The 27189-nt window shown below is 53.2% G+C and overlaps 1 protein-coding gene across 5 annotated transcripts in view; it reads right to left on the bottom strand.

Moving 5' to 3' along the window:
* PDE4B (phosphodiesterase 4B) overlaps nt 1-27189 on the bottom strand; it is a 179501-nt gene that overhangs the window by 4100 nt on the left and 148212 nt on the right. For 3 of the 5 annotated variants that reach the window (XM_071436931.1, XM_071436932.1, XM_071436933.1), the window contains 9 exons: nt 23085-23197; nt 8204-8297; nt 4659-4837; nt 4188-4286; nt 3891-4055; nt 3556-3655; nt 2679-2833; nt 2461-2583; nt 856-1038 (listed from right to left, as the gene is read on the bottom strand). In XM_071436931.1, the coding sequence (XP_071293032.1) occupies nt 856-1038; nt 2461-2583; nt 2679-2833; nt 3556-3655; nt 3891-4055; nt 4188-4286; nt 4659-4837; nt 8204-8297; nt 23085-23197 (1211 nt within the window). Of the gene's footprint in view, nt 1-855; nt 1039-2460; nt 2584-2678; nt 2834-3555; nt 3656-3890; nt 4056-4187; nt 4287-4658; nt 4838-8203; nt 8298-8996; nt 9480-20331; nt 20514-23084; nt 23198-27189 lie in introns of those variants that run through there. The other 2 variants (XM_071436935.1, XM_071436934.1) reach the window with 2 other exon arrangements.

Genomic DNA, 27189 nt, shown 5'->3' with positions numbered 1-27189 from the left:
CACGCGGTTGAGTGAATAATTTTGAAAGCACTTGGCCGAGCCCAAGAGGACATTTGGAAATAATTATCATCAATTTTGTTACTTATTCAAGCTGAAAAACCTCAGTGATGACTTGCTGGAGTCATTCAAAAACAACAACCAAGACAGCATTATATAAAGGTTGGAATCTGTTTGGACAAACATAAATTCCTGGTTTCATTCCAGATTATCCAGGCGAAATTTTATGGCCTGTGCTACACAGGTCAGAACAAAATCTGACCTTGAAACCATTTTATGAATCAGAACTAGGGATGAGCCAGTTCATCCCCCCCACAAAAAAAGAGGCAAATCCAGCTCCTTTTAAGTTTTGCAGGGACATAAATGAATATTTCTGGGATTCACCCTGCACAGGGCAGCTCCAGAAGCCTCTAACTGAACTGGACAGGAGCAGTGCAGAATTGTCCTGGATAACGAGAGACAGCCAGAGTTTTGCAGGGTGCTGAGGGGGATCTCAGGTGGGAGAAGCTCCCAGTCCTGCAGATCAGTGGGGTGAGCAGGGTGTGAGGGCAGGACGGGCTGGTGAGGGTGGGCAGAGCAGAACTGCCCTCTCCAGCCTGGGGAACAAAAGGACCCAAGGCCCTCTGGAAACTGGGACACGAGCAGGGGACAAGGAGATGCCCAGGGGGATGGAGAGGAGCTGGAAGAGCCTCCCCAGCCTGTGAGAGCCCCAGGCAGAGCTGGATGTCAGGGTGGATCAGAAGGCACGCTCTGAACCGCTGGCTCCTCTCCCAGTTGTGCTGCAGGAGCAGCTGAGCTCTGTCTGTGCTTTGAAATGCCAAGCTCAGGCAGGGAAAGCTGCAGCTCAGGGCCAATTACCTGGGATTTTTCCACGGAGGCCGTGTGTTTGTCACACATGGGGCTGATTTCCATGCCTCTCTCCCTCTCCTTGTCTCCCTGCTGGAAGAACTCCTCCATGATCCTGTCTGTCCACTGCCGGTAGAGCTCCAGGGACTTGGTGGGATTACTCAGGTCTGCACAATGCACCATGTTCCGGAGAACCTGCAATTACAGCCACCAGGAAACTCATAGCATCAGCTGCAAAAACAGGAGGGTTTCGGGCTGGATCTGCAGAGCATTGCACCAGAAGAGTCTCTGATTATGAAACAGACCATAAAAACATCAGAAACATTGCATGGCAGCACGTGAAAGAGCTGGAGCTGCTGGAGAGAGCCCAGAGGAATCCATGGAGCTGCCGCAGGGCTGGAGCCCCTCTGGAGCCAGGCTGGGACACCTGGGGGTGCTCCCCTGGAGAGGAGAAGGATCCAGGGAGAGCTCAGAGCCCCTGGCAGGGCCTGGAGGGGCTCCAGGAGAGCTGCAGAGGGACTGGGGACAGGGGATGGAGGGACAGGACCCAGGGAATGGCTGCCACTGCCAGAGGGCAGGGATGGATGGGATATTGGGAATTGGGAATTGTTCCTGGCAGGGTGGGCAGGCCCTGGCACAGGTGCCCAGAGCAGCTGGGGCTGCCCATGGATCCCTGGAATGTCCAAGGCCAGGCTGGACATTGGGGCTGGGAGCACCTGGGACAGTGGAAGGTGTTGGGTGGGATGGGATGAATTTAAAGTCACTCCCAGCCAAAACCAGTCTGGAATTCTGTGATTGCCTCTCCATGGATGAGCTGAGCTGCCCCAGCCCCAAAGCCAGACGTGCTCTCTGGTGCTCACACAGCCCAGGCCTCACACCTGGAGCAGCTGTGCAAGTGTCAATGACATCACACAGGTTTGTTTGGGGATCCAGCTGCTTCCCACCATTCAAAATCCACTTCCATGCTCTGAGGGAAAGAGGTGAAATGCTCCCACTTTATGGAATGAGTAATATCCCTTCCACACACGCACAGAACAGGCCTGACTAAGTGGCCACAAGGATTCAGGCAGCACCAGTGTTTGAAATAAAAAATTTACAGAGTTTTCCCAGGAGCCTGCTCTTAAGGAGTTGGTCATCAAAGTGAGAGCAGAGCAGGATGTATCTTGTCCTGCTCACTGCACAACCCTGTTCCAGCACTTTCTGGTCACTTCTGCAAACCAAGGATTAAATTATTGAGGGAACAGACTGTACAGCAGTAACTCCAGCTCACTCTGAGGTGCTTCAGATGTGAAGTTCTGAATGAAATTCTTGCAGTGTTGTAACAGGAGAAACAAATGGGAGAAAGCAGCTAGGAAATCTAGGAGCCCTCAAAACTTCACCAAACAAGAATGTGCCATGTTTGTAGTTCCAAGTGTTAAAAAACCCTAATTCTGGGTTAAACACCTAAAAAATAACACCTAAAAAATATGGGACCACCTTGTGCTTCTATTTAGAAGGAAATGACTGCTGAGAATTCAGCTTCTCTATATGGTTGATTACAAAGCCACAGCAAAAGCTGGAGTGTGGCCTCCTCGTCCTGGCCAGAACACCCAAACCCAGGGAATTTGGCTGCCTCACCTGTATTCTGTCCGTGTAGTTGTCCAGAAGCAGAACTCCTGAACTGGTCACCTTCTTCGTTTCCACCATAGTCTTCAGATCAGCCAACAGACTCATGTGCTTGGACATATCAGTGGCCAACACCTTTCCAGAATGGAGAGAAAAACAGGATTTCAGGAGGGGAAGCCACAAAAAACCGACCATTTTTGGTTGAGAAGAGGAGGAGGGAGTGGCCATACCATGTCAATCACCATCTTCCTGAGGGTCTGGCGCTGCTTCTTGGTCAGGTTCTGGAAGATGTCACAGTGCTCCTCCTGGAGCAGTTTGAAGCCCACGGCCAGGTGGTGGTTCTCCAGCACGGATTCATCGTTGTACATCAGGGCCAGCTCGGAATCTGGGGAAGGAATGCCAAGGGTGGGACTCCAGGCTGGGAAATGTGGGGTTTCCAACAGCCAGCAGGAGCTTGTTTGGGGCACTGAGAGGTTTTAGTGGGGGGAAGTTTCTTTTCCCATCCCTGGAAGGGCTCAGGGCCAGGCTGGATGGGGTTTGGAGCAGTCTGGTCCAGGGGAAGGTGTCCCTGTCCATGGGATACTGGATGATTTTAGGAATCTGGGATTCTTTTTAGCTCCATGAGTGCCAGCCCCAGCACTCCACAGCCTTTGCTCAGTCTCAGTGACAAAATAATGCTCAGTTGACTCAGTTACAAGTCACTGGCAACAGAATCCTGCAAAAATCCCTCCCAAAACACAACAATCCCCGTATTTTGGAATCCAGATCCGTGCTCAGCCTGTGGCAGAACACAACACAAAGGCCAATATTTGGCTTTCTGGTTGTCAATAGCAATAGGATTATTTCTCTTATCTTAATGGTAAAGTTTGCACTCAGGGCTGGCAGAATTATTATGTGCTAGCAAGTAGTAAATATTGACTTTACAAATTGTGGTACAATGGTTCCCTTTGTCAGGGATTGCATTTTAATTCCTGCTTGAGTCCAAAATGTCTCAGTCCTCTACTGCATGAGAGGGCATCACAGCCTGCAAGCTGTCATTTGTGGCAGGTGAAAAGCATTCCCATTGCTTTCAGGGTGGAATTCTGAGAGATTCAGAACAAAACTCACTTGTGTTAATCAGGAATTGATTGGAGACCCCAGGGTGATCCACATCATGGATTGCAGCTGCAAAAATGGCAGCGAGGATTTCCAGATCCGTGAAGACAGCCTAGGATGGAGCAACAGGAGCCTGTCAGAGGGGTTTTACCTCTCAGCAGCTGGGGAAGCTGATTGAGGGGAACAAATTGTGCTGTTTCAATTGGTTTTCTGGGACAAGGCGCGGCGGGAAGGTGAAACAGAGATCCCACATGCCGAGATTTCCTAAGGATGGGGGCGAAGGGAGCGCTCGGAAGAGCCACCAGTGCCCACCCCACGTTGAAAGGCAAGCCAAGCAGGGCACTCACATCCAGGGCAGGGGTGGAGAGCAGCACATGGGTGGACTGGGCCACATCAGCAGCGTGCAGGCTGTTGTGGTAGGCCACGTCGGAGTGGTAGTGGTCCTCCAGGGTCATCATGTACGTCACGAACGTGTCCGACGAGATCTTGAAGGTTTTCAGCAGGTCCCGCTCCTGAGGGAGCAGAGCACAAACACACCCAGCTGAGTGGCAGCTCAGGCTGGAGCAGGCAGGGAAGCAGAGGGGAACTGGACATGAGAAAAGGGCTGGGAGCAGCAGGGAAGCCTGCCCTGCAGGAACACCCACCTGGAATATGGCGTACATGATGCAGGTGAGCGGCCGGTTGTGGGAGTACCTGGCCACGTTGAAGATGTTGAGGCCCCACTTATTCAGGTCTTCCAGCTCCTTTGGAGAGCACCAAAAAAAATAATGGTTTGAATGGTCTTCCTGGCAATTCTGCATTTCCCCAAAAAGTTCACAACTATGCAAATGTAATGGTGATTTGAATTATGTAAGTGCTGAACGTGTGAGGTTAACGAACACAGAGTAACTGTGAAGGGCTGATTTGTGTTTCATAATTGCTCTCCTCAGCCTGCACCACCTTTTTTTCCTTTTTATTTTAGGGCTACTTTCATGTATTTTTAAATATAAAACATGCTCTTGAGGCTACCATTAATTACAGCATTTCTAATGGCCACGTCACTTCAGGGATACTAATTCCAAGGAAAGGAACAATCCATTTCCAGGTGCTCCCAGAAGAGCAGGAATCTCCCCTACCTTGGCCAGGTGATCCTCCTTCTCTGTCTTCACCCCAAACCGTGAGATGCTGGTGTTGTTCAAGCTCGAGCTGTGCATTAGTTTCTTCACCCCGCTGATCTGTGTCATGAGCTGCTGTTTTTTCTTCTTCTCCCTGTCCTTCTGGGTGGGAGAAGGGATCTCCACATCGTTCTGTTTGTCTGCAACAGAGCAGGGGGAAATGAGTCAGCACAACGTGAGCTCCCAGCACATCCCCCAGAATCAGCCCTCGAGCTGCTGCCTCTGCTCCCCACTTCAACCCCAGGGGGTTTTCTCATTTTGGGATCCAAAAATTAAAAAAAAAAAAAAGAAAATCCAGTCACAAAAGCTCTGGTTGCTCTCTTGCAGTCACTGTGTGGTTTGGGGACACTGGACATGTCCAGGAATGTCTCTCTGTGCATGGATGTGGCACTTGGGGACATGGATTAGTGCTGGGAATGGTTGGACCCCATGATCTCCAACCTAAATGATTCTGTGATTTTCCATGCCTGAAAGGCACCAGGTTCTCCTTGGGGATAAACCACAATTAATTTTATTCCCTATTTGCAGGAAAATAAAAGATATGTTCAAACAACACATTTTTTTTCCTGAATAAGGTAAAACCACATCTATTTTCCCTATTTTCACTTTTTAGGGTGAATATATCCCCTTCTCTTAAAACCAATAACAAATGGGTGTCACTGATTCATTAAAGATTTTTCCCTTACAAATATCTATGGAATAACATTCAAAGCACAGGCTGAATTTCCATTGCCATCCTCAGGGATAATCACAGTTTTATTGCACATAAAGAGGGCCCAAACCTGGCTGTGGAGATGTGTTTAGCAAATAAATAAATCTTAAAACCATGTGATATTCACTGCCCTACAGCTGATTTATAAAAGCACAGATCCAGTGGCTCATGACTTCCATCCAAACCATTTCTCATGGATTGTACCCCAACCTCTGAGCACCTTGAGGAGCTCCAGAGGGATGAGGCTCCCAGACAGGACTGACTTTTGCCTGGGTTTAATGAAACCCCTGTGAAACCCCCAGCAGCAGCAGCAGCAATTAGGAAAGGAGCCATTATTCACAGCACAGCCGGGCTGACATCAGAGGGTGTTCCCTGGATTTTGCTGAACCACCGAAGGACTTTCCTGCCCATAATCTCCTTAGCAGTGACTAAGGCAGCATCAAATGGCCATTCTGGAGCAGAAATCCCTGATTTGTGGCACCAGTGTCCCCGTGGGGCCCTCGGGAGGAGCTGTGACCCACGGGCAGTGGGATGGTCCCTCTGAGTGCCGGAGCCTCTGCTGCTCCTCTCTGACCTCCCCAGCCCTGTCCTTGCTGGGAATGCAGGGCTGGACTCCCTGCTCCTTCCTGGAGCCTTCCCAGACCATTTCATCACGGAATTACAGAATGAGCTGGGATGGGAGGGAGCTTAAGGATCCTCTGGTGCCACCCGTGCCAGGGCAGGGACACCTCCACTGTGCCAGGTTCTCCAGCCTGGCCCTGGGCACTGCCAGGGGTGTTGGGCACCCTGTGCCAGGGCCTCATCCCCTCCACAGGGAGGAATTCCTGCCCCACATCCCATCCAGCCCTGCCCTCTGGCAGTGGGCAGACATTCCCTGTGTCCTGTCCCTCCTTGCCCTGATAAAATCAAAAGGTTGAATGAAGTCACATGATCTGGGTTTAATATCTCTGAATTATCCCCACCTTTGGAGATAAATTAGTGTCCTACCCACACATTTCTTTTTGTTTGTTTGTTCAACCTCCTCACTTGCAGACTCCTGTTATTTTGGGTGTACATTTAATTTAATTAAATTTTAGGAAGGAAAAAACTAATTTATAAAACCCATACCAGCACGACTTCCTGAAACAATCCTTTTAAAAGCTTCTCTCATTTTTCTTTTGCAGATGAGCAATCAGGCTGCAATGTGGCCCAATCTGGAGAGCCCGTCCCCCTCAGCAGTGCCAGGCCCTGAGTGGCCTCACATGGGGATGTCACTGTCACCAGGCACAGGAATGGACAGAGCCTTGTCCAGCCCTGCCAGGGGACATGGAGCTGCCTCAGCATGGGAATTCAGACCTGGAGCTGCAGGAATTCAGACCTGGAGCTGCTGGAGAGAGCCCAGAGGAACCCATGGGGCTGCTGCAGGGCTGGAGCCCCTCTGGAGCCAGGCTGGGACACCTGGGGGTGCTCCCCTGGAGAGGAGAAGGATCCAGGGAGAGCTCAGAGCCCCTGGCAGGGCCTGGAGGGGCTCCAGGAGAGCTGCAGAGGGACTGGGGACAGGGGATGGAGGGACAGGACACAGGGAATGGATTTAAGCTGGAAATGGGAATGTTTAGATGGGATATTGGGAAGAAATTCCCGGCTGGGAGGGTGGGCAGGCCCTGGAATAGAATTTGCCCCTGGATCTCTGGAAGTGTCCAAGGCCAGGTTGGATGGGGCTTGGAGGAAGGACAGTGGGAGGTGTCCCTGCCTTGGCAGTGAATGATCTTTATGGTTCTTCCCACCCCAAACCAGTCTGGAGTCCCATGAATAAAACAACCCCAGCAGCAGCAGCTCTGGCTCATCAGCCCCTGCTGGGATTCAGGCTCCATTAACCTGAGCGTTTGTGGGGTTTAGTTTTGGTTGCCACATTGGCAATTCCTGCTCCACACTCACGTGGCTGCTGGGCAGAGCTGCCCACCAGCCAAATCCCTGGATTAGCCCCTTTGTGCATCCCAACCCAGCCCCATTCCCTGCTCTGGGTTCAGCTGAGCAATAAAATCAATGCATCCCCACAAAGCAGCTCCAAACTTCCATGGATTATTAATGCTGTCGAGTGTCCTAAATGCAGGCAGCAGTTCCAGCTGCAGCTGGATATTGGAATCACTTTAAAACCCTTAATGGGAATAATGATGTGTCACACAGGGAACGCATTCCGGCCGTTCCAGCCTCGGGGCATGAGTCCCCAGCACCCACAGCACTCAGCCTTTGGAGCTGCTGCATTCAGGGATGTCCATAAATATGAGGCTCCTCATTTTAGAAGCAAATGGTCACAAATCCTGAAGCTGCTTCCTGAGAAAATCCCATTTGTCCTAACAAACGTTGACAAAGAGGAGTCATTCATGTATGTGGAGCTGTGAGCTCATACAGAATGAATGAAATGCAAAATATTCCCTCTTTTTTTCTGACTTCTTGTGCCAAATGAGCAGATTTACACAAAGGAATGGATAAGATTTTGAGGATGATTTAATCTGAGCCTCATCTCCGAGGGGAAGGTGCAGCTGAAGGAGGCAGTGGCTGCAGCTGGCCCTGGGTGACTTTGTCCTTTCCATAAGGTCACCACAAAACCCCAGCGTTGCATAAGGCAGCCACCACCAGCAGCCTCCCAAAACCTACCGAGGCTCGGGAAGGAATTCCTCCCATCCAAACACCATTCTCCCCCTCCCTGCAGCCCTTTGAAAGCGAAAACCCAAAGAGGGAAGCTGTGAATGGGGGCAATGGGGCTGCCCTTAACCCTTGCCCAGCCCCAGACACCAGCTGGGGACGCATTCCTTACCCAGGAAGGTGTTGGAAATGTACTCGGACACTTGGTTGCCGGAGCGGCTCATCTCGGACAGGTGGGTGAGCTCCCGGTTCAGCATCCTCTTGAACTGCGAGGGGGAGAGCACAGGAAAATGGCATTTTTATGGAATCCTCTCCCAGACCCGCGTTAGCACGGGAGACTCCCCCAGCAGGCAGAATTCCGGGGATATTTGGGATGGAGTCGGCGACAGATGGTTTCATTTCCACCCTGCTCGGCATCTCCGTGACTGGGTATTTCTTTTCAGCCCACGGAATAAATTTTCCTCTAAAGATGCTCATTAGTTGCTACCGTCACAAACGAGGAGAGAACGCTTCACACAAACCTCTCTGAAAGCTCAGATTTTTATCTCAGGTTGAGATTCCCCATCCCTAAACCTTCTTTTGTTCTGGATTTTCTAAATTTGCTCCATTTTGTATTAAAAGGCTGCATATCCAGAGGAGAAATATGCCCTAAATCAGAGGATCATACAGCAAAATGTGGGATTCAGGCATGATTCCCTTGGATATTCATGCTGTGATCCTGCTAATTTTATAATCCAACATTTTCACTGCTGCATCATTTTAACCTGCAACACCAAATTCCCAAAAAAAAATGACATCCATGGACTCTGCATGCACACTACACACATGATTAGCCAAAACACACAGAAATCAGCATTTTAAAGCATATTTTCCTCACAGAGGCTTTCTCAGAACAATACAGCACAAAAAAAAAAAGCAGCCGTTAATAATTCGGCAATTAGCAATCCTTCAGGAATTAAACCCACCTTAATGTAACCCCAAGACACAGATAACAAATAATTGGCTTCAGGCATTTTGGAAAGCTCCTGGCAAGCCAGCACAAATCCTCCCGGAGAAATCGCCGCTCCGACGGGAGAGGAGCCTTTCCCAGTCCCAAAAATTCAGCGTTCATCCGAGGCAGAGATCCCGCAGGCAGCGGCAGCCGCTAATCCCAGCCTAAGCCGAGGCTGGCGGCGCATCCTCCGGGCTGCCCGTGGGTGGATGCGCCCGCCCGGCAGCGAGGGCTGGGATCCGGGAATGCACAAAGGAGCGGGGATGGATGGAGGGATGGAGGGATGGATGGAGGGATGGAGGGATGGATGGGCACGGGGATCCGGGATGGCGCTGCTCGCTCAGCTCCTGGAGGGGCTCCCCGCTCCGCAGGAGCCCGGCTCAGCTGAGCCGCGCCTGGGAGGGGAGGCTGCTTTAGCCAGCCCCGCTAACACAGCCATGTTTTATGGGAAAATTAAAATGGAGGAAGCTCCGGGAATATTTAAATAAAGGAAAAAGCAAGCAGCAGTCTCCTCTCCATTCCTGCTTTGCTTTAATCCTATTCCCTACAGGGACTTTCAAAACATTCCCAGCTGGATTTTTAAAAGCGTTTTTCACATTTTCAGTGTGATTGGGTTTTTCCTCCTCTGTGGTAAAGGGCAAAATGCAGCAACGCAGCAAAATGACCCTTTACAGACTAAAATACCCTTCAGATAAGGGCATAAAAAATAACCACCTTAAATCTGTAACTGCAATTCATAAATTCATACATTCATTCTTAAAAGCACGTATCTGTCGTGTTCCTGCCCAAGGCAGGGGGAGGAACGAGATGAGCTTTAAGGTCCTTCCCAACCCCAGCCATTCTGTGATTCACAATCCAGATTTCAATATTTAATCAGTTCTGCAGTTTTTGTTTCAAACACCCAAGCAATGCCTTCAGGAGGAAGCTGGATCTGTCCTTGACACGGAACCCAAAGAAAATCCCCTTGTGCTGCGCTCCCAGCACGGGATCAGCGGGATGTGCAGCTCTCCCGCTGCTCAGGACGTCCTTGGCGCGATTGTGCTGGGAATGCAGCACATGCCAGAGGCCAGGATTCCCAAAATAAAAGGGCCATCTTTGCTGTGAAAGCCTCTCCCGTCTCCAGCTGCCTCCCCAGCCCCTCCTGGGCTGGTGGCACGAGGCTGCCCCGCGTGCTGAGGCACACGTGAGGCGTGGGCACAGCCCAAAATCCTGGTCCTGCTCCCTCTGACAGCCCAGGCTGGGCAAGGCGCAGCTCCAGAACCTCCAGATGGGATTCCAGCCCAACCTTTGGCCATGTGGAGCAGAGGAAGATGTGACCCATCTGCTCCTCTCCTGAAATGCAGGATTGGCAGAGGTGGGAAGCTGATGGCACCTCCCTTTCACCCGTGCAGCCCAAAGGTGAGGTGTCACCTGCCGGGACAATGCCACCTCTGTCCCTGCTGTCCCCTCCCACAGCAGCCTGCCAGTGCCACAGAAACAGGGAATGCTGGAATGGCTTGGGTTGGAAAGAGCCGTAAATCCCACCCAGTGCCACCCCTGCCATGGCAGGGACACCTCCCACTGTCCCCAAGTGCTCCAGCCCTGGCCCTGGGCACTGCCAGGGATTCAGGGGCAGCCACAGCTGCTCTGGGCACCTGTGCCAGGGCCTGCCCACCCTCACAGCCAGGAATTCCTTCCCAATATCCCATCCAATCCCACTCTCACCATCACACTGTGAGACCTCACATCCCAGGTAAGACAAGCAGCTTAAATCCTGGCCCATGGGATACAGGAAGGAGAGGGATGTGGAGGTTGGCATCCCATGGGATACGGACAGAAATGGGATGTGGAGGTTGGCATCCCATGGGATATGGACAGCAATGGGATGTGGAGGTTGGCATCCCATGAATACAGGAAGGATTGGGATGTGAAGGGTTCTGGCTGCCCAGGAACACACCCCACAGCACTGTGCCGTGGATTTTGTCCCCCAGGGTCCCCACTCCACCTCCTGCCAAGCACGAGGGACAAAACCCTTTTGAAGCTGGCCCGAAAAGGCTCGGGGAAGAGCAGGAGGGGCAGCAGGGCTGGGAGCTGGGGCAGGAGGGAGCCCTGACCCCATCTCTCCTGCCAGTGACGTCCGAGCAGGGCAGCAGCGGCAGCAGCATCGGGACACGTGAGCCCTCCCTCCCTGCCTCCCTGCCTCCTCCCTGCCACAGCCTGACAGCCCAGCATGTGCTGCAACATTTCCCTGCAGCCCGGCCCCCATCGGCACCAGGAAATCGCCGTCAGCAGATGATGATCACACGAACCACCTCTCATCTCTGGGGTTTCCTCACAATGGCCCCTTTCAGGCCAACGAGCCCGAGCGCTGCTGGACAAACAGCTGATAAAAATGTCTTTACCTCACAAGTGGCCTCACAGAGCACAAAGGGCGGCCGCTGCCTTCCCACAGAGGCACACAGTAATTAAGTGGCCGCCACAAGGTCACCCGAGGCATCTGCAGTGGGGAAAAATCCTCGGGATTCTCGTATCCCATCTGGAAGCAGGAATCTGCCCCCCACAGCCTTAATCTCCCTCACTTTTCCAGCCCTTTAATCAGCAGCTTTTATAAACACGGGCAGCAGAACCACAGCACAGTGAGGGTCAAACCCAGCTCAGCTTCCCGGAGCTCTGGGAATTCCCACAGGATTTGCAAACTTTATTGGGATTTCTTATCACCCCAGCGATGCTGGCACCTAAGCAGGATTTACTTTATCACATCCCCCCCTTCCAAAACCGCCGGGGCAGCCCGGCTGTTGCGCTGCTCGTGGCGGGTTTTTGGGATTTCTCCCCGGTGCCAGGAGCGGCGCTGCTTCCCGGGAATGGCTCCGCACGGAGCAGGCAGGCGGCTGCCTCTGCAGGGATCAATGCCTCGTGTCATGTGCGACCTCCCCGGAGTGATCCCCACCTTAAATCCGTGCGACAGCCACGGGGAAAACAAACAGATTGCAGGGAGCGAGGAGAAAATTCCAACTGGAGCAAAGCCGGGGATCGGGGCTTTGGAGAGCGCCGCCCGCAATTACGGTACCGCGGCAGCACGCGGTAATTACGGTAATGCCCATTGCGGCACGGGGTCGCGCCGCTGCTTTCATCAATTTTCCTAATTAATAATCATCCCCGCGCCTTTTCCAAAGGAAGTTAGCACTGATAAACTCAGCAAGAGATGGGAATTAGGAGTGTAGGGATGAGGAGGGGATGCTCACCCCAAATCCGGGGGGTTTCCCTTAAATAGGAGAAAATCAGGAAAAGCTCAGTTGCTCCCTTCCCTCCACCCCAAACTCCGACCACAGGACCATGCAATTAACACCTTTAACCGATGGGAGGAATGCAGCTAACACCAATAAGATGAAGCCCAGGTGCTATTTTCCATATCCAAGGGCACAGACAACATTCCCAGCTGGTCTGGAAGCACCCGGAGCCCCAGCATCGTGTGGAGCTTTCCTGTTTTGCCTGCTCTGAAGCAACTGCAGAACTCATCTGCACCAAATTAAGTCTCCCAGAACTGAATCACTCTTGGGTTACCAGCAGTGACCCTACTCCACGCATCCTCTGCTCCAGGGAATCACAGCTCCCTCCCAGCCCTGCGTGCGGGTGGGAATTTCCCTGATTTCCAGTGGCAAAGTTCACTGCCAGCTCCCTCCTGCTGCCCACAGCAAACCCTCCCTGCTCAGGGCTCCTCCCCACCTGAAGTCCTTTGCTGAGCTCTGGTTCCAGACACAGAAATCCTGGGAGAGGGGTCCTGGCAGGGTGGTGACGTTGGCACCAAGGGCATGGAGCCACTCGGCAGCTGCCCTGTCACCCCTTCCTAACCAGATGTGCTCCATTTTTATGCAGAGGAAGAAAATTTGGCCTAATTTATGGTTGAATTTGACAGATCTAGGGGGCCAACCATGTTGGGGGGTTCAGGGTGACCCTGCCATGACCTTCCAGGGCCTGAAGGGGCTCCAGGAGAGCTGGAGAGGGACTGGGACAAGGCCTGGAGGGACAGGACCCAGGGAATGGCTGGAAGCTGAAAGTGGGAAGAGTTAGGTGGATATTGGGAAGGAATTCCTGGCTGGGAGGGTGGGCAGGCCCTGGGATGGGATTCCCAGAGCAGCTGTGGCTGCCTCTGGATCCCTGGCAGTGCCCAAGGCCAGGCTGGAGCACCTGGGATGGTGGGATGAGATGGGCTTTGAGATTCCTCCCAACCCAAACCAGTCTGGGATTCCGTGATATGACCCCGATGGGGACTGGGAAAACCCCACTGATGATTTAGCGTGGAAATTCCCACTTTTCTGGCTCTTTATGGAAAGAACAACTCTGTTCCCCTCCTGGGGAGGGCCCTGAAGAAGCACCCAGAGCCCTGCCAGTCCCACAGCGACTCCAGGGATGGATCCTGCTGCAATTCCTGCTCCCGTTCCCTCTGGAGTTTGGAGAGGTGCTCCTGGCGCAGCACAGGGAGAAGAATAAAGACAGGAGCGGGGATCTGCTGCTGATGGAAACCCTTTGAAGTCGATCTAGCCCGGCTGGGGCTCCCCGAGGCCAGGAGTCCTTATGCAAAGAGGCCGCCAGAGCCATTCCCGCAGGAGCTGAGGGCGATTTGCAGATAAAGGAGCGGCTCGGATGCAGGAGAGGCTCTGCAGAGAGGGATCCTGCCCCGCACTTTGAAGGAGGAATCTCGCTGCACATCTCCAGTGTTTACAAACTCTGTTCCCGACCCACCCTTGTGACGCAGAGCTCCCATGCCCGAGACATCCCCAGAACAAAAGGCTTCGTGGGCTCAGGGTGACTTTCGCTGAGGCAGCCGGGCTGAACCCTCCCCGCTTAATTACCCGGGTAATTAGTGCAATCAGACCTCGGTGGGACTGCGTGGAGCGGCTCTTTTCCCGGGATTCCCGAGATTCGCGGCTCTTTTCCCGGGAAGAGCCGCCCCTCACCTGCCCGAGCCCCGTCAGAAATGGTTTACACACAGGAGGGAAATTACTCATCCGAGCCATCGGCAGCGGGGCAGACAGGGAGGGGGGAACGCTTCTGTCTGGGACGGGGATGGAGGCGACACTCCACTCCAGGTTAAAAAAAATGGCATCAATGCCACCCCGCCGAAGGGATATTTGTAATTTGCCCAACTCTTTCTTCCTGACACCTCATTCCTCCAAACCAAACTGCTGGATTTTGGAATTGAGGCGCATTTCTTCGAAGGTTTGGAAGCCAAGAGTTAAAATTCCTGTCTTGGAGCAGCAGCAACTCCGCTTATCTGTGTTTTCCTGCTGTTACATCACTTACAGAAAGGACCGTGGCAAACAGATTTGCAGCTGTCCTTGTTACTTCATAATTCCCATCGATTTTCCTTGCTAGGTACTCCATGGAGAATGATGGGAGGTGCATTTAATGCTTAAACAAGAAAAAAAACAAACCGAAAAACACGAGCCTGTTTCACACCAAACAGCACAAAAGGAGAAAGTTTTCAGCCCTATTTCAGTGCCTGGAGAAAAGTGGAATGGTTGCAGTCAACTATCAGTCATTAAAAAAATCAAATTTCTTTTGCAGCTCTTTCTAGTTCTTATTTCCTAAAACAATATCACGTTTAATGCGCTAGAAACTCTTTTTAATGAGATACAAAGTACTATTTGTTTTTCGGTTTTTTTTTGTTTTCCCTTCAGCTGATTTTGGAAACCCAAAAGTAAACACAGGCTTATGAAATCTCCAATTTCACATCAAAGCAGCCTTGATTTATAGAGATGTTCAAAGGAAGACTTTAAAGGAGCAACATCATGACCAACTTGTTGGCCTGATGTTATTAGAATAATTTAGAAATCCACAATGTAAATGTTGATAAATAAATAGCAGGTTGCCATAAATCAGCATGTGGCTGCTCATGAAAGCGAGAACATCTATCTGATGTAGACAGAACAATATTCAGATTTTCCCCCCGTGAAGTTTAGCATTTCTGAGAGCGGCAGAACCTCCCTTGGGTGGGACGGGATTTACGCAACACGGGGCTTTAAAAAAGTGATGAATTGGGAGCTGGAGCTGAGCGTTTGCAGCACTGGGGCATTTCCAGCTCGTTTCCAGCCAAATGAGACTCGAAATATGCAAATTGCTCCGAATGCCGGAAAGGAAAAGCTCCCTGCAGGAGCCTTGCCCAAGGAGAGCGCCGGGGGTTCGCGCTGCTCCGCAGCCAGACTGGATTGCTCCATTCCCGAGAACTCCGGGTGTTACTCAGCGCTGAGGCAGGAAAATCCCCTCGGCCGCCGCGGGGAAGGGCTCGGGTCATGGAGAAAGCAGCGCTGAGCTTCCCTGAAAATCCGTGTGTCATGTGTGGGATGGGGCTGGCACCTGGAGAAATCCCCGAGTGCCCTGCGGGGCCGGATCTGCTCCTGCCTGCTCCCGGAGCCCCTGGATCCCAGTCCTGGGGAGTCCAACAGCACTGCATGGATCCCAATCCATGGATCCCAGTCCTGGAGAGTCCAACAGCACTGCCCTGGATCCCAATCCATGGATCCCAGTCCTGCAGTGTCCAACAGCACTGCCCTGGATCCCAATCCATGGATCCCAGTCCTGGAGAGTCCAACACCACTGCCCTGGATCCCATCCATGGATCCCAGTCCTGGAGAGTCCAACAGCACTGCCCTGGATCCCAATCCATGGATCCCAGTCCTGGACTATCTAACATCACTGCTCTGGATCCCAGTCTCAAGATTCCAGCACCCCTGCCCAAATTCTCGGGCTGGGTTTCCCTTTGGATTGATGTGAAATAGCAGGGCTGGCAGAGTTTAGGATTCCAGAGAAGCCCACACTGGTTTGGGCTGGAAGGGACCTGGAGAATCGTCTCCTTCCACCCCTTCCACCATGCCAGCTGCTCCAGGCCCTGCCCAGCCTGGCCTTGGACAGTTATTTCTCGCTGTGTGACGGCACAAAGGACAGATTGCTGCTCTCCTTGGGTGGAAGAACCCCAGCAGGGAGGTCTGGCCCAGTCTGAAGCTCTGGGATCCTCTGGGGGAAGCTCAGGTGGGTTTCTGCTCCATCCAAAATGCCTTCCCAATATCCAGAACAGATCTCTCCTACCCAATTGTTTTGGCAGCTACATCTGGAGTGTACAGCTCATCTGGTTGGCTTTTGTATGGATTTCCTCTCTCTCCCCCACTGAAAGGTGCATTTTATAGCACAAATGGCTCTGCTGGGAGGAAGAAGCACACAAAAGGCACATCCCAGGCCAGGGATGACTCCCCAGACCTGTCCCACCTTTCCCAGAGCCGCACGGTCAGTGCCCACACCAATTCCTCATCCCAGCACTGCTTTTATTCTTCCCCCTCGGGAGAGGTGAGTAAACAAAAGCAGACACAGGCCCAAACACTGGCTCTGCAGTGTCATTTGTAGACTTCTACCAGCTGGAAGAACGCTGGATGTGCGGAGAGCAAAAGGAGACTGAGGAGGAAGGGGAGCTGCTGAGAAGCAGCAGCACAGACCTCCAGCAGCTCCTTTGCTGCCACCAAGGTGATTAAAGGAAGCCCTGACAGCATCTGTGGGCCAGAGAATGCTGCAGGAGCTGCAGATCTCAGCCCCAAATCTTGTGTCAGTCACACCCGTGCAAACCACAGGGGAGCCTGGGTGCCAGAGGAAGGCAAGGGACTGCGTCAGGAGAGCCACAAACCCGAGAGCCTCCCCTGGCTCACAGAGCCAGCCCTGCTCCTCTGGGAATCTGGGCTGGGATAACCTAGATTATACCCTCAATCACAGAAAACACCCCCAAAATAACAACTAACAGAGCATTTGTCATTGAACAAGAGAGCAATGCAATTAAACATGGGATTTTGCTAATCGTATGAAGCAGCAATTTAAATTTAATTTAAATCTGAATCAAGCTCTGCAGTCATCATTTAGGCAAATCCAGCTGGGGTTTTACCTGAGTAGGAGAACAGGCTTTGGAAAATTCAAATAACTTTGTGCCCTGAGAAGACTTTTCCAAGATGCCTGTGTTGGAAAAAAAAAAATAATTCTGGCAAATTTGAATCAACAGAAGTTTGTTTTCTTCAGAAAACATGGGATAAAGAGGGAGTCCTGGGAAGAGGGCACTGAAAATCCAGGGAATAAGTTGGTGTAGCTCAGCATCCCCCCAAAAATGTGGCAGCTGGTCCTGCCAAAATGAAAATGAGCCTAATGCAAGCATCAGACCCATACAGAAGGCACTAATTAATGGAGATAAAATTAAATGAAAACTCCTTCTCACACAGAGATAGGCAAATGCTCTTCAGAATCCTTTTGCTGCCGTTGGCCCAGCTGTGCTAAACCAGCAGCAAGGTGAGGCACTTCTGATTTGTTTGCTTTAAGCCAGGCTTTAATCGGGGGAATCTCTCCCTCTCAGAGCTCTGAGGGTGAATCTCCATCCCAAACCCTCTCCACAGCTTGTCCTGCCTTTGATAACTCGACATCCTTCAATTCATTTCACTTCATGCAAATATTGGGATCAGCCCCGTGGAACACAGCTGGGGAGAAAATGAGGAGGTTGGAGTCAGGCTGTGCACAGAATCACTCCAGAGCAGGATGAGGATCAGCACTGCCCTGCAATCCTTCTCAGCTCCTCCATCCCGAGTGATGCTGCTCCTCTGGGATGTCACCAGCATCCTTCACTCCAGAAGGGACCCTGCTCCCCACATTTAGTCACTCTCCAGTGCTGCCCTCAGCTCGTGATTCATTTTGAACCTGCCTTTGAGCTATTATTTATTTAAGCCCCACCCTGACGTGTTATAACGTAAAAGTCTGAGAATGCTGAACTTATAAAACCTCATCACTTCCCAGGAACACCAGGATTGGGTAAAGGACATGCCAAAGGCCCTGGGCACAGTTGTGGCTCAGAGGATGGGTGACATCTCCCCAAAAGGCTCCTGGGGAGAAGGATTTGAACCAAAATCCTACTGCCAAAGCCCTGATCTCTGCACCAGCAGTGGCCAAGGGATCCCCCTTGGATGGGTTTTCCCCACATTTTCCACAACATCCCAGAAGATGGGAAAGCACCCAGCACTCCAAATCCCTTTGCTCCAGGAGGGTATCCCAGATGGTGACCCTGTCTCCTAATCCCCACACATCCCACAGCCAATGCTGCAGCCTTCCAATATTTCAATTTTTAGAATATCTGAAGCAGTTTAACCAAAATATCGGGACAGACAGCCCAGAGGGCTGGCAAGGATGACATACCACATTATTAATTATGTATGGCCCCGATATTCCACCCTGCTTTTGGGGCATATTTGGCACCCCCAGAATGATTTACTTTAGAGGGCAATAAGCACGGGAGGAGGACACAGAGACAGCCACCCTAAAGTCCATTTCTGATGGTGATGAGACCGACACGCAGGAGCTGACTGGGACCCAGCTCCCCAGTTCCCGAGGGGATTCCAGCCTGGGTCAGGGCCAGCACCCAGCGCTGTTCCCTCCTGATCCAGCAGCTTTCCCTGACAGGTCCCTCCTGCTCACCCCTCCGAGCGCCGGTGTTGCAAACCCCGCTCCCGCAGCGCCGGAGGAGCGCGGCGCGCTGTCCTCTAGCGCAAGGACATCCCAACCCGGACAAACCCCGAGAGATCCCCCCGGCCGGGGGCAACACCCCAAACCCAGCCAGAGGCAGCTCCTACCTCCTGCAGCATGCCGACGGCGCGGGTCCTGCTCGGCAGCGCGGCTGCCCGGCCAGGGAAGGGTTAAAGAGCGACGTCAAAGCGGCGCGGGGTGCGCGGGGCGCTGCGGGAGCGGCGCTGCGGGAGCGCGGCCCCGAAGCCCGGGAATGCCGGCACCGCGCGGGGCTCAGGGATTCATCCCGCCTTGCAAAAACAGGAGACCTGGAAGCGGCTTTGTTCCGCCGGCTGCCGCAGCGAACAAACCTCTCTTTGTGCGGCGATTAAACAAAGGAAGTTCCAGCGCAAAGCCAGGGGAAGACTAAACAGCTCGGCACCACTTAAGGGAAACATCACGTAGGAAGGGGACGGGGCCGGGGGCTGCCGGGCTGGCCGCGGGAGGGGACGCTGTGCAGCCCGGCACATCCACCGCTGGCACCGGCAGTTTACATTGGTGGCCAGATGTTTATTTAGCCACCCTCTCCCCAAAGCGAGGTGCGGCCTTGCTCCGCTTCTCTGCCCGAAATGCCCTTTGAAATCCGAGCAAAACGAGATCGGCTGTGTTTATCTTGCGGCTCGCAAGCGAGAGAGGAACACGGAGCAGTTGTGCTGCTGTCCCGGGCCGCTAGCTGGACACGGCTGGAGTTATCCAGCACTTGGGAATAACAGAAACATCTTAAGAGTTGCAGTAAGAGAGTTTAAGGATTTGCAAGGAAGAGTCCTCCAAGTAAGAGTTTGGGTAGAGTCAAGGGGGTTTGCAAAGTCACGAGAGGACACCACTCACGCTCTGCCTCTTTACACTTGGAATATCCCTAGAGAGCAGAAATTCTGTTCTCTGGACTCAGTGGACTGCACAAAGCTCTGAATTAAGGTCTAATTTAAGGAGAGGCAGGGGTTCAGCTCAGGTCCATGCAGGTATCTCTGTTTAGGCAGCCCTGCAGGAACAATCCATGCTCTCCATCCCTCCATTTTATGAGGTGATGGCCCCATAAAACCCTGGAGCTGGCAAGGCCAGCATCTCAGCTGGGAAAAAGACCCGCTCCTTCTGATGATCCAGGGGATGCACTGAGCACATCCTGCCCCAGATCCCAAATTAGGGACTAGAGCAGGTCCCATCTGCAGCAAAGTGAGGCTAAGGACAGCTGCCTAATGCCAGGACAGAAAACAGCCCCTTTTTTATCATCACTGACTCACAAACCCTTCTGACACAGCAGCTGCCTGAGCTGGGAGCTGGACATGGTGATAGATGTAGGAAAAATTGAGTATATGTGTAGGAATAATGTAAATAAGGGTGGCTGGGTCTCTCAAGCAGCACTGAGTGCCTGCAGAGCTCCTTCCAGGTTATTTTGTGTCAGTGCAAAGCTGCAGGGCCCTATCAGCTCCCCGCAGAAGACGTTAGGAAATTCAGCGTTAGGAAAACAACCTCCCTTCATGGCAGCTTCAAACAGGTATTTTTGCAGGTTATTTTTTTTTCCCTCTAAACTAGAAAGACAAGAGCGCTGTGCACGGTTATTTCTGCAGAGAGCCCGGGCTGGTCTGCCTGGAAACGCCTGGGTGCCAGCATCAGAGGGAGCAGCGTTCCCTGTTTGCCAGCGGGATCCCTGCGGGTGGCACTGCAGGCTCCCCGCTGCCAGCCCAGCCCCGCGAGCTCAGCCGCTCATTCCCCCGCTCCTGCTGCCGCTAACTCCCGCCTAAACGAGCAATACGCACATGTTTGGAGCGCTGCCTTCCGAACCCCATCAGCTCAAAGCCCGGCTGCCGTCCCGCATGGCTCTTCCCCTTCCGCTGCCTCCTTTTTTTTTATTTTTGCCGCAGCGCTCCTGAGAATCCCCCTGCGCGCACGGATGCCGAGAGCCTCCCTCTCTGCCTCTCTCGGCGCTGTTGTTGCAACTCTGGATTTTCTAAACTACGTCTGTCAGGAAGGAGACAGGAAATTCGAGTCACACTTGCAACAGCTGTGCCATGCCTACTATCAGGCTCAAATGACGTAGTTTGGCTGGGGTGGCGCGGGGCCAGGAACTGGCGAGAGCGGAGGTCAGGAAGATAGGTCAGTGTTTATTCTGCTGCTGCGCTTGGGAGCATGCCGAGCCGATTTGCTTTCTTCCTATCTAGACTGTTTCTCTTTCCGTTTTTTCTTTAATAATGCGCAGCCCAAGCATCCTGTTTTCAAAACATCTGCCGGCTCTGCCGTTCGCCGGTGACAAATGGAGATGCCTCGGAGCGGAGCTGGCGCTGGGACGGGATGCTCGGAGCGGGGCAGGGCGGCTGCAGCCTCCGCCCGGAGATGCAGGAGCGACCCCGCACTGCCACGCTCCGCTCCTCGTCTGCCACCAAACGCCCCAAAAAGCCGCAAATGCCCCGAATCGTCCGGCACTGAAACCGAGCTTTCCAAGCCGAACCGTGCCGTGATTTGTGACAATGTTTACAGCTCCACAGCAAAGGCAGGCGAGGTGTGAGGCCATTTTATGCTCCTCTTTCACAGCTGAAAACTGTGAGACTGGAAGTTGACCAAAAAAGCGCAGACATTTCAGAAACGGGTTGTGAAAGAACAAAGTTTCAGGAAGTTTTTCTCGAGCCAGCTGCAAGCCATCTGCACCCCGAGTAATCGCAACTTTGAAGTGCTACAAAAGCAATTTAGTTTCACCTTCACGAGGCCAGATTTGTCAGTCAGAGAGAAAAAAAAAAGTAACCTCAAATTGAAGGGCACCGTGTTCACACTGGAGGTGCAGCCTGAACCCTCCTCAATTTTCATCCAGGGCTCCCTCAACACAAACTCAAACGAATAAAATAATATTTCTTTCTAGAAAGCTTGGACTATAAAACTTTTACTGCTTCCTTTGCCCCTGCACATCGTGGTAATCACTACCCGAAGAGGAAGCTGAAACAACACTGGATTTCTTTGCTCAACTTTTTCCCATTAATTCAGTTTCTGATTCAGCATTTCTGATTGCAGTCATTTCCAATTAGGAAAAAAAAATAAACAAAAACCAAACCAACAACATCGGAGTGGTGCAGAATTGGGTTTAAAACCATCATAACTGGGCAAGGACGTGGATGCGACGGGCGCTGGGTTGGGAATTTGTGTGTGTGACAACCGCAGTGGGCACGGCGGGGCTGGAAGCGCTGTCCGGGAGCCCTGGAAGGGGCAGGCGCGGGCCGGGAGCTGCCAGGCGGTGCCCGGGGCTGTGCCCGGGGCTGTGCCCGGGGCTGTGCCCGGCTCCTGCAGCCGCGGGCCCGGGCGGGGAGAGCCGCGAGGGACGGGCGGGCTCCGGGGGATGCTGGAGCGGAGCTGGGCTCAGGAGGGCTGGAGCACCAACTCCCAAAAGTTGCTCAGAACTCGCGTTTTGCTCTGTGCTGCCTGTCAGGGTACTCGTGGTACTCTGCTCTCCCCTGCTCCCCTGACTTTAAGCACCACGGACTTTTCTTGCTTTACTTGAGCACTTTATTCTGTGCAGGGAACATCACAACTCGCCTCTGGCTCCCAGGAAAGCTGCGCGGAGCAGCAGCCCCCGGAGCTGATTCCCTGTCACCATCCCTGCCTGCCCACCCTCACCATGTGCTGCCAAGCGGTGCCAGCCCCACGCATTAAAATCAAATTAAAACGTCATCGAAAGCCAAAACAGCCGTAAAATACCGGAGCCACAATGTTTACAGTTCGCCGTTATTATTATTAAGCAATGAAGTTAATTGACTTCTGGCGTGGTGATTTGCTAAATGCGGGCTTTTGCAGAGTGTTCCTGCTCATATCGGCTCCAAGGGACCGGCGCTAATTGAAACCTCTTTAATTTTCGGAAATGAGCCTGCGGCAGCGATAGGGCTCTCCACGATACCCCGGATCGCGCCCCCAAGACTATCCCGGATCTCTCCCCGCTCCATCCTCCATCCCGGATCCACCCTGGATCGCTCTCCCCGCTTCATCCCGGATCCATCCCGGATCGCTCTCCCCGCTCCATCCCGGATCCACCCTGGATCGCTCTCCCCGCTCCATCCCGGATCCATCCCGGATCGCTCTCCCCGCTCCATCCCGGATCCCCTCTGGATCGCTCTCCCCGATCCATCCCGGATCCATCCCGGATCGCTCTCCCCGCTCCATCCCGGATCCCCTCTGGATCGCTCTCCCCGCTCCATCCCGGATCCCCTCTGGATCGCTCTCCCCGATCCATCCCGGATCGTTCTCCCCGATCCATCCCGGATCGCTCTCCCCGATCCATCCCGGATCCATCCCGGATCGTTCTCCCCGATCCATCCCCGCTCCATCCCGGATCGCTCCCCACGCCACCCGCCGCGAGTTCTCCCTGCACGCGTCTCCGCGGGGGAACGCGCGCCGCCTTCACCGCACTAACTCGGAGCTGCTGTCCTGGACAGACGCGAGGACGGGTCGGGATCAGACTCAGAGCCCCGCTCCTCTGGGCACCCCCGTCCCGCATGCCCCTCCCGCATCCCGGTGCCGCACGTGGGCTCACCTTGTTGGATGCCATCTCGCTGACGGAGCGGTAGGTTTGGATGGTCTCCAGCTGATCCAGGCACCAGTCGAGCTCCTCCAGCGTCTCCATGGCCAGCTTCTGGTAGGGCTCCTCTGCGAAGAGGCACACGGACATGTAGTCGGGCTGGCGCTGCGGCCGCCTCTCCATGGCGGGGCGGCCCGAGCCGCCGCCAGCGCTGCCGGAGGTGCCGCTCCGCTCCCTCATCACGCGGCCGCCGCTGCGCTGCCCCGGCCGCCGCCAGCGAGTCCCCGCCCGCCGCCGGCCCCGGCCCCGGCCCCCGCCCCGGCCCGCCCCGGCCCGGCCCCCGCCGCTCGGGGGAACCGAGCGCCCCCCGGGCAGGGCAGGGCTGCGGCTCGGGGAGCGTCACCGCGGCCCCCCCGCCCCGGCTGCTGCGGGGATCGGCCTCCCCCGCCGCCCGCGGGACGCTGCTCCTGCTCTGAGCCAGCCCCGCTCCCCGCAGCAGCCACAGCCGCTCCCCGCCAGCCCTGAACCCCAAGAGTTCTGTTCCCCAGCAGCCTGCATCCCATCAGCCCTGAACCCCAAGAGTTCTCTTCCCCAGCAGCCTGCATCCCATCAGCCCTGAACCCCAAGAGTTCTCCTCCCCAGCAGCCTGCATCAGCCCTGCTCCCCGACAGCCCTGAACCCCAGGAGTTCTCCTTCCCAGCCTGCTCCCCATCAGCCCTGCTCTCCAAGAGTTCTCTTCCCCAGCAGCCTGCTCCCCATTAATTAGCCCTGCATCCCATCAGCCCTGCTCTCCAAGAGTTCTGTTCCCAACATCCCTGCTCCCCAACCCTGCCTGCTTCTGCTCCCAAACCCCTCCAGCCCTGCTCCTTAACCACACCAAGTCTCACTCCCCACCAGCTCTGCTCCCCAGCCCTGCGCGGTCCCATTCCCCACTCCTGACCCCATTGCCCACTCCTGGCCCTGCTCCCTGTCCCTCCTGACTCCCCAGCTCTGCTGGCTTTGTCCCCATCAGCTCCCCTGCTCCCCAGCAGAGCCTGCACCCCAAACCCACCGTCCCTGCTCCCTGAGCTCTCCTGCTCCTGCCAGCAGGACCCGACGCTCCCCAGCAGCTCTGGGGTAAAAGTTGAGGTTTCCACAAGCGGATACAGTGAATCATAAAATCTCCCCATGAATGTAACTGCTTCTCATAATCCCGGTAACATATGCTCATCCCATAAATCTGTCAGAGCTAATGGATTCAGCGTTCCTACCGGCAGGTACCAGTGACATCACAGGGCAGGATTGCTCAGACACACTCAGGAGCTGAGCCAGAGCTCCAGCCCCGTCCCCTGCCCTCCCTGCCTCGTGTCCCTCGTGTCCCTCGTGTCCCAGTGTCCCCAGGGGAAGGAGCTGCACCCCGTGCTGGTGTCTCTTCCCAAGGACAGATCCCCTCTGTCATTCACAACATCAACAAAGCAGCACTGGAGAGGGACCTTCCATTAAACGATTGAGAATAAACAGAAAATAAACCTTGCCAAAGGTAACTCAGCAATAAACCCGGCACAGACACCTTTGAAAGGTTTGGTGAACCCAAGTCTTTGTGGCATTGGAAGTTAATGGGGTTTTTTCTGTGCCTGCAGAGCTCCAAACATTCAAAGTTCTCTCATTCCTGCCTAATCACAAAGCAGGTGAAAATAGCCAAAATCACACAAAGCTCAGTGTATTTTCCTTTCTCCCATGAGAAATTCCCATTCCCACTGAGGGAATTTCTCCCATTCTCTCTCCACTATTTCTTTTCCTGTAAATTAGTTGACCCAGAAGGGCTCAAATCACTTGTTGCAGAAAATCACTTGTTGCAGAAAACAACATTGATATCAATCAACTTGGGATTGATAAAACCAGCACAGGTAAAATAAGTTTAGGAAGAGCAAAAAACCCATCTCAGCCAAACTAAACCCCACATGTTTAAATCAAATCCTGTCTTCTCCTGCTCTGAGACTCCTCAGGAAGCACAGCCATGGCATGTGTGCATTCCTGGAGGAGGAGAAGGAACAGGTTCACAGGGACTCTGACACCAGACCCTAATTTTAGCCTTTTGGGGGATTTCCAGCCCTGCCCAGGTCTGCAGGACCCGCTGCCGCTGTCTCTTCACTTCCAAACTTCACCTCAGAAAGAGCCATCAGGGAAGGCAGGACCAAGAACAGAAATCTGCTCTTGATATTGAAGGACTCCCATTCCCCAGAGCTGATATTCAGGATATCCCTTTACTCTGTAATCTGAGTCTAATGTAATAAAAGGGAGGAAAAAACCACTAAAACAAGCAAAACTATATTAGGGATATCGAGGTGAATTAGGAAACTTGAGGGTGTAGGGGGTTTGGCTGTAAGTATTTTATATTTATTTTTGGGTTTCAGAAGATGAGCTAAATAAAGAGTGACTATTTTACACATTGGCAATTCTCTGGAATTTTTAGCAGGGCGCATCAGGACCCCCCTTCCCTCGGTTTCTGCCTCCCTGCTTCATCCCTGGGAGGTTTCCTGGAGGAATCCTGGGAGCAGCAGGGATCCCTCCATGGTTTACTCATGTAGAACACTGTCACTTTGCTAAGCCTCTGCACTGAAACCATTGAGAGACCAATGGGGTCACGATTTAAACTCAGATATTTTGAAAACGGCCCCCTGAGATACCTCCAGTCATTTCAATAGCAAAGACACAATAAAGTGAGAGCAAACAGCTCCTGCTAAGGATCATTTCAAGGGGAAAACTATGAGTTCTGCTGCTGTTCCAGGGCAGAAGTGGATTTTAAAAAGCACCATTCACATTTTTCTTTCAGAATTTGCATTTTTCCTGACACTGGCCAGCCGGCCCGCAGCTCCCTCTGGTCTTGGCACCCAGCGAGCTGCAGCACCTGCATCCCTGTGCAGCTCTTCTTGGTGTTTTTGGCTTTTGACTCATCCCAATCTTTTATTTTTCACTCATTTTCTCACGTAAGCAGCCTGGTGAAGCGATGCCTGCTGGGTGTGTGCCCTCGGGCTCCTCCTGCCTGCCCTCCGTGGTGGCCGGGCAGTCATTTCTGAAGCAGCTGCCTTTGCCGGGGCAGGAGGGACGTCACAGGCACCGCATTCCCGCTCATTTCACGGAATCACACAGGCCGGTCAAGAAGAGTCGCTGTCCTGGCCCACAGCAGGAAGAGGGCCCAGCTCAGCCCTTCTTAGAAACTCAAAACTGTCCCTGGAGCCACCGAGTGACGCAGTCTGAGCCCATCACCCCGGAAACCCCAACTCTTATCAAACTGGCCCTCCCTGGCTGTGTGCAACTGCACGAACTCCCTCTGATGAACTTGGAGATATTTACCAATAAATTGTGAAAGCAGAGGCTACAGTCCCACTCCTAAGGCTAAATTTGCTTTTAAAACCAGCATGTGAAATTAAAATATACCCTCCAAGTCCCCCGTGAAATATTTTAAGATCCACAGCTACCCCAGAATAACAGCCAGATATAGAATCCATTAGGAGTTGCTCTTCTACCAATCTAAAAACTTTGTGTGGGAATGATCTTAAAATAACAAATATTTTCTGGCTTTCCTCATATTTAATGTTCATGGATACCAGAGAATGGTTTGGGTTGGGTGGGAATTTAAATCTCATCCAGTTCCACCCACGGGCAGGGACACCTTCCACTGTCCCAGGGTGCTCCAACCCTGTCCAACCTGGCCTTGGAGACTTCCAAGAATCCAGGGGCAGCCACAACTTCTGTGTGAAATCCATTCCAGGGCCTCACATGGGAAAATTCCTTCCCAATATCCCATCTAATTCCATTCTCTGGCAGTGGGAGCCATTCCCTGTGTCCTGTCCCTCCATCCCTTGTCTCCAGTCCCTCCCCAGCTCTCTTGGAGCCACTTGAGGCCCTGGCAGGGGCTCTCAAGAGCCTTCTCTTGTCCTGACTGGCCACCCCCAGCTCTCCCAGCCTGGCTCCAGAGCAGAGGACAGGGATGAAGTGCCCTGGGATCCTCTCCCTGAGTGGTATCTGCTGTTGCTACAGTGACTCCCACAAACAGTAAACACAAGTTTAGATGCTCCATGAGTTGTTCTTTCCCTGAACCCAACGTGAGCATCCCACTGACATCAGCAGAGCAACTCCC

This window comes from Agelaius tricolor, unplaced genomic scaffold (genome assembly GCF_023055355.1).
Source record: "Agelaius tricolor isolate 1412-34295 unplaced genomic scaffold, bAgeTri1.0.p SCAF_11, whole genome shotgun sequence".
Classification (NCBI taxonomy): Eukaryota; Metazoa; Chordata; class Aves; order Passeriformes; family Icteridae; genus Agelaius; species Agelaius tricolor.
Note: the sequence above shows the minus strand (reverse complement) of the source record. Positions and strands in the feature narration are given on the sequence as shown.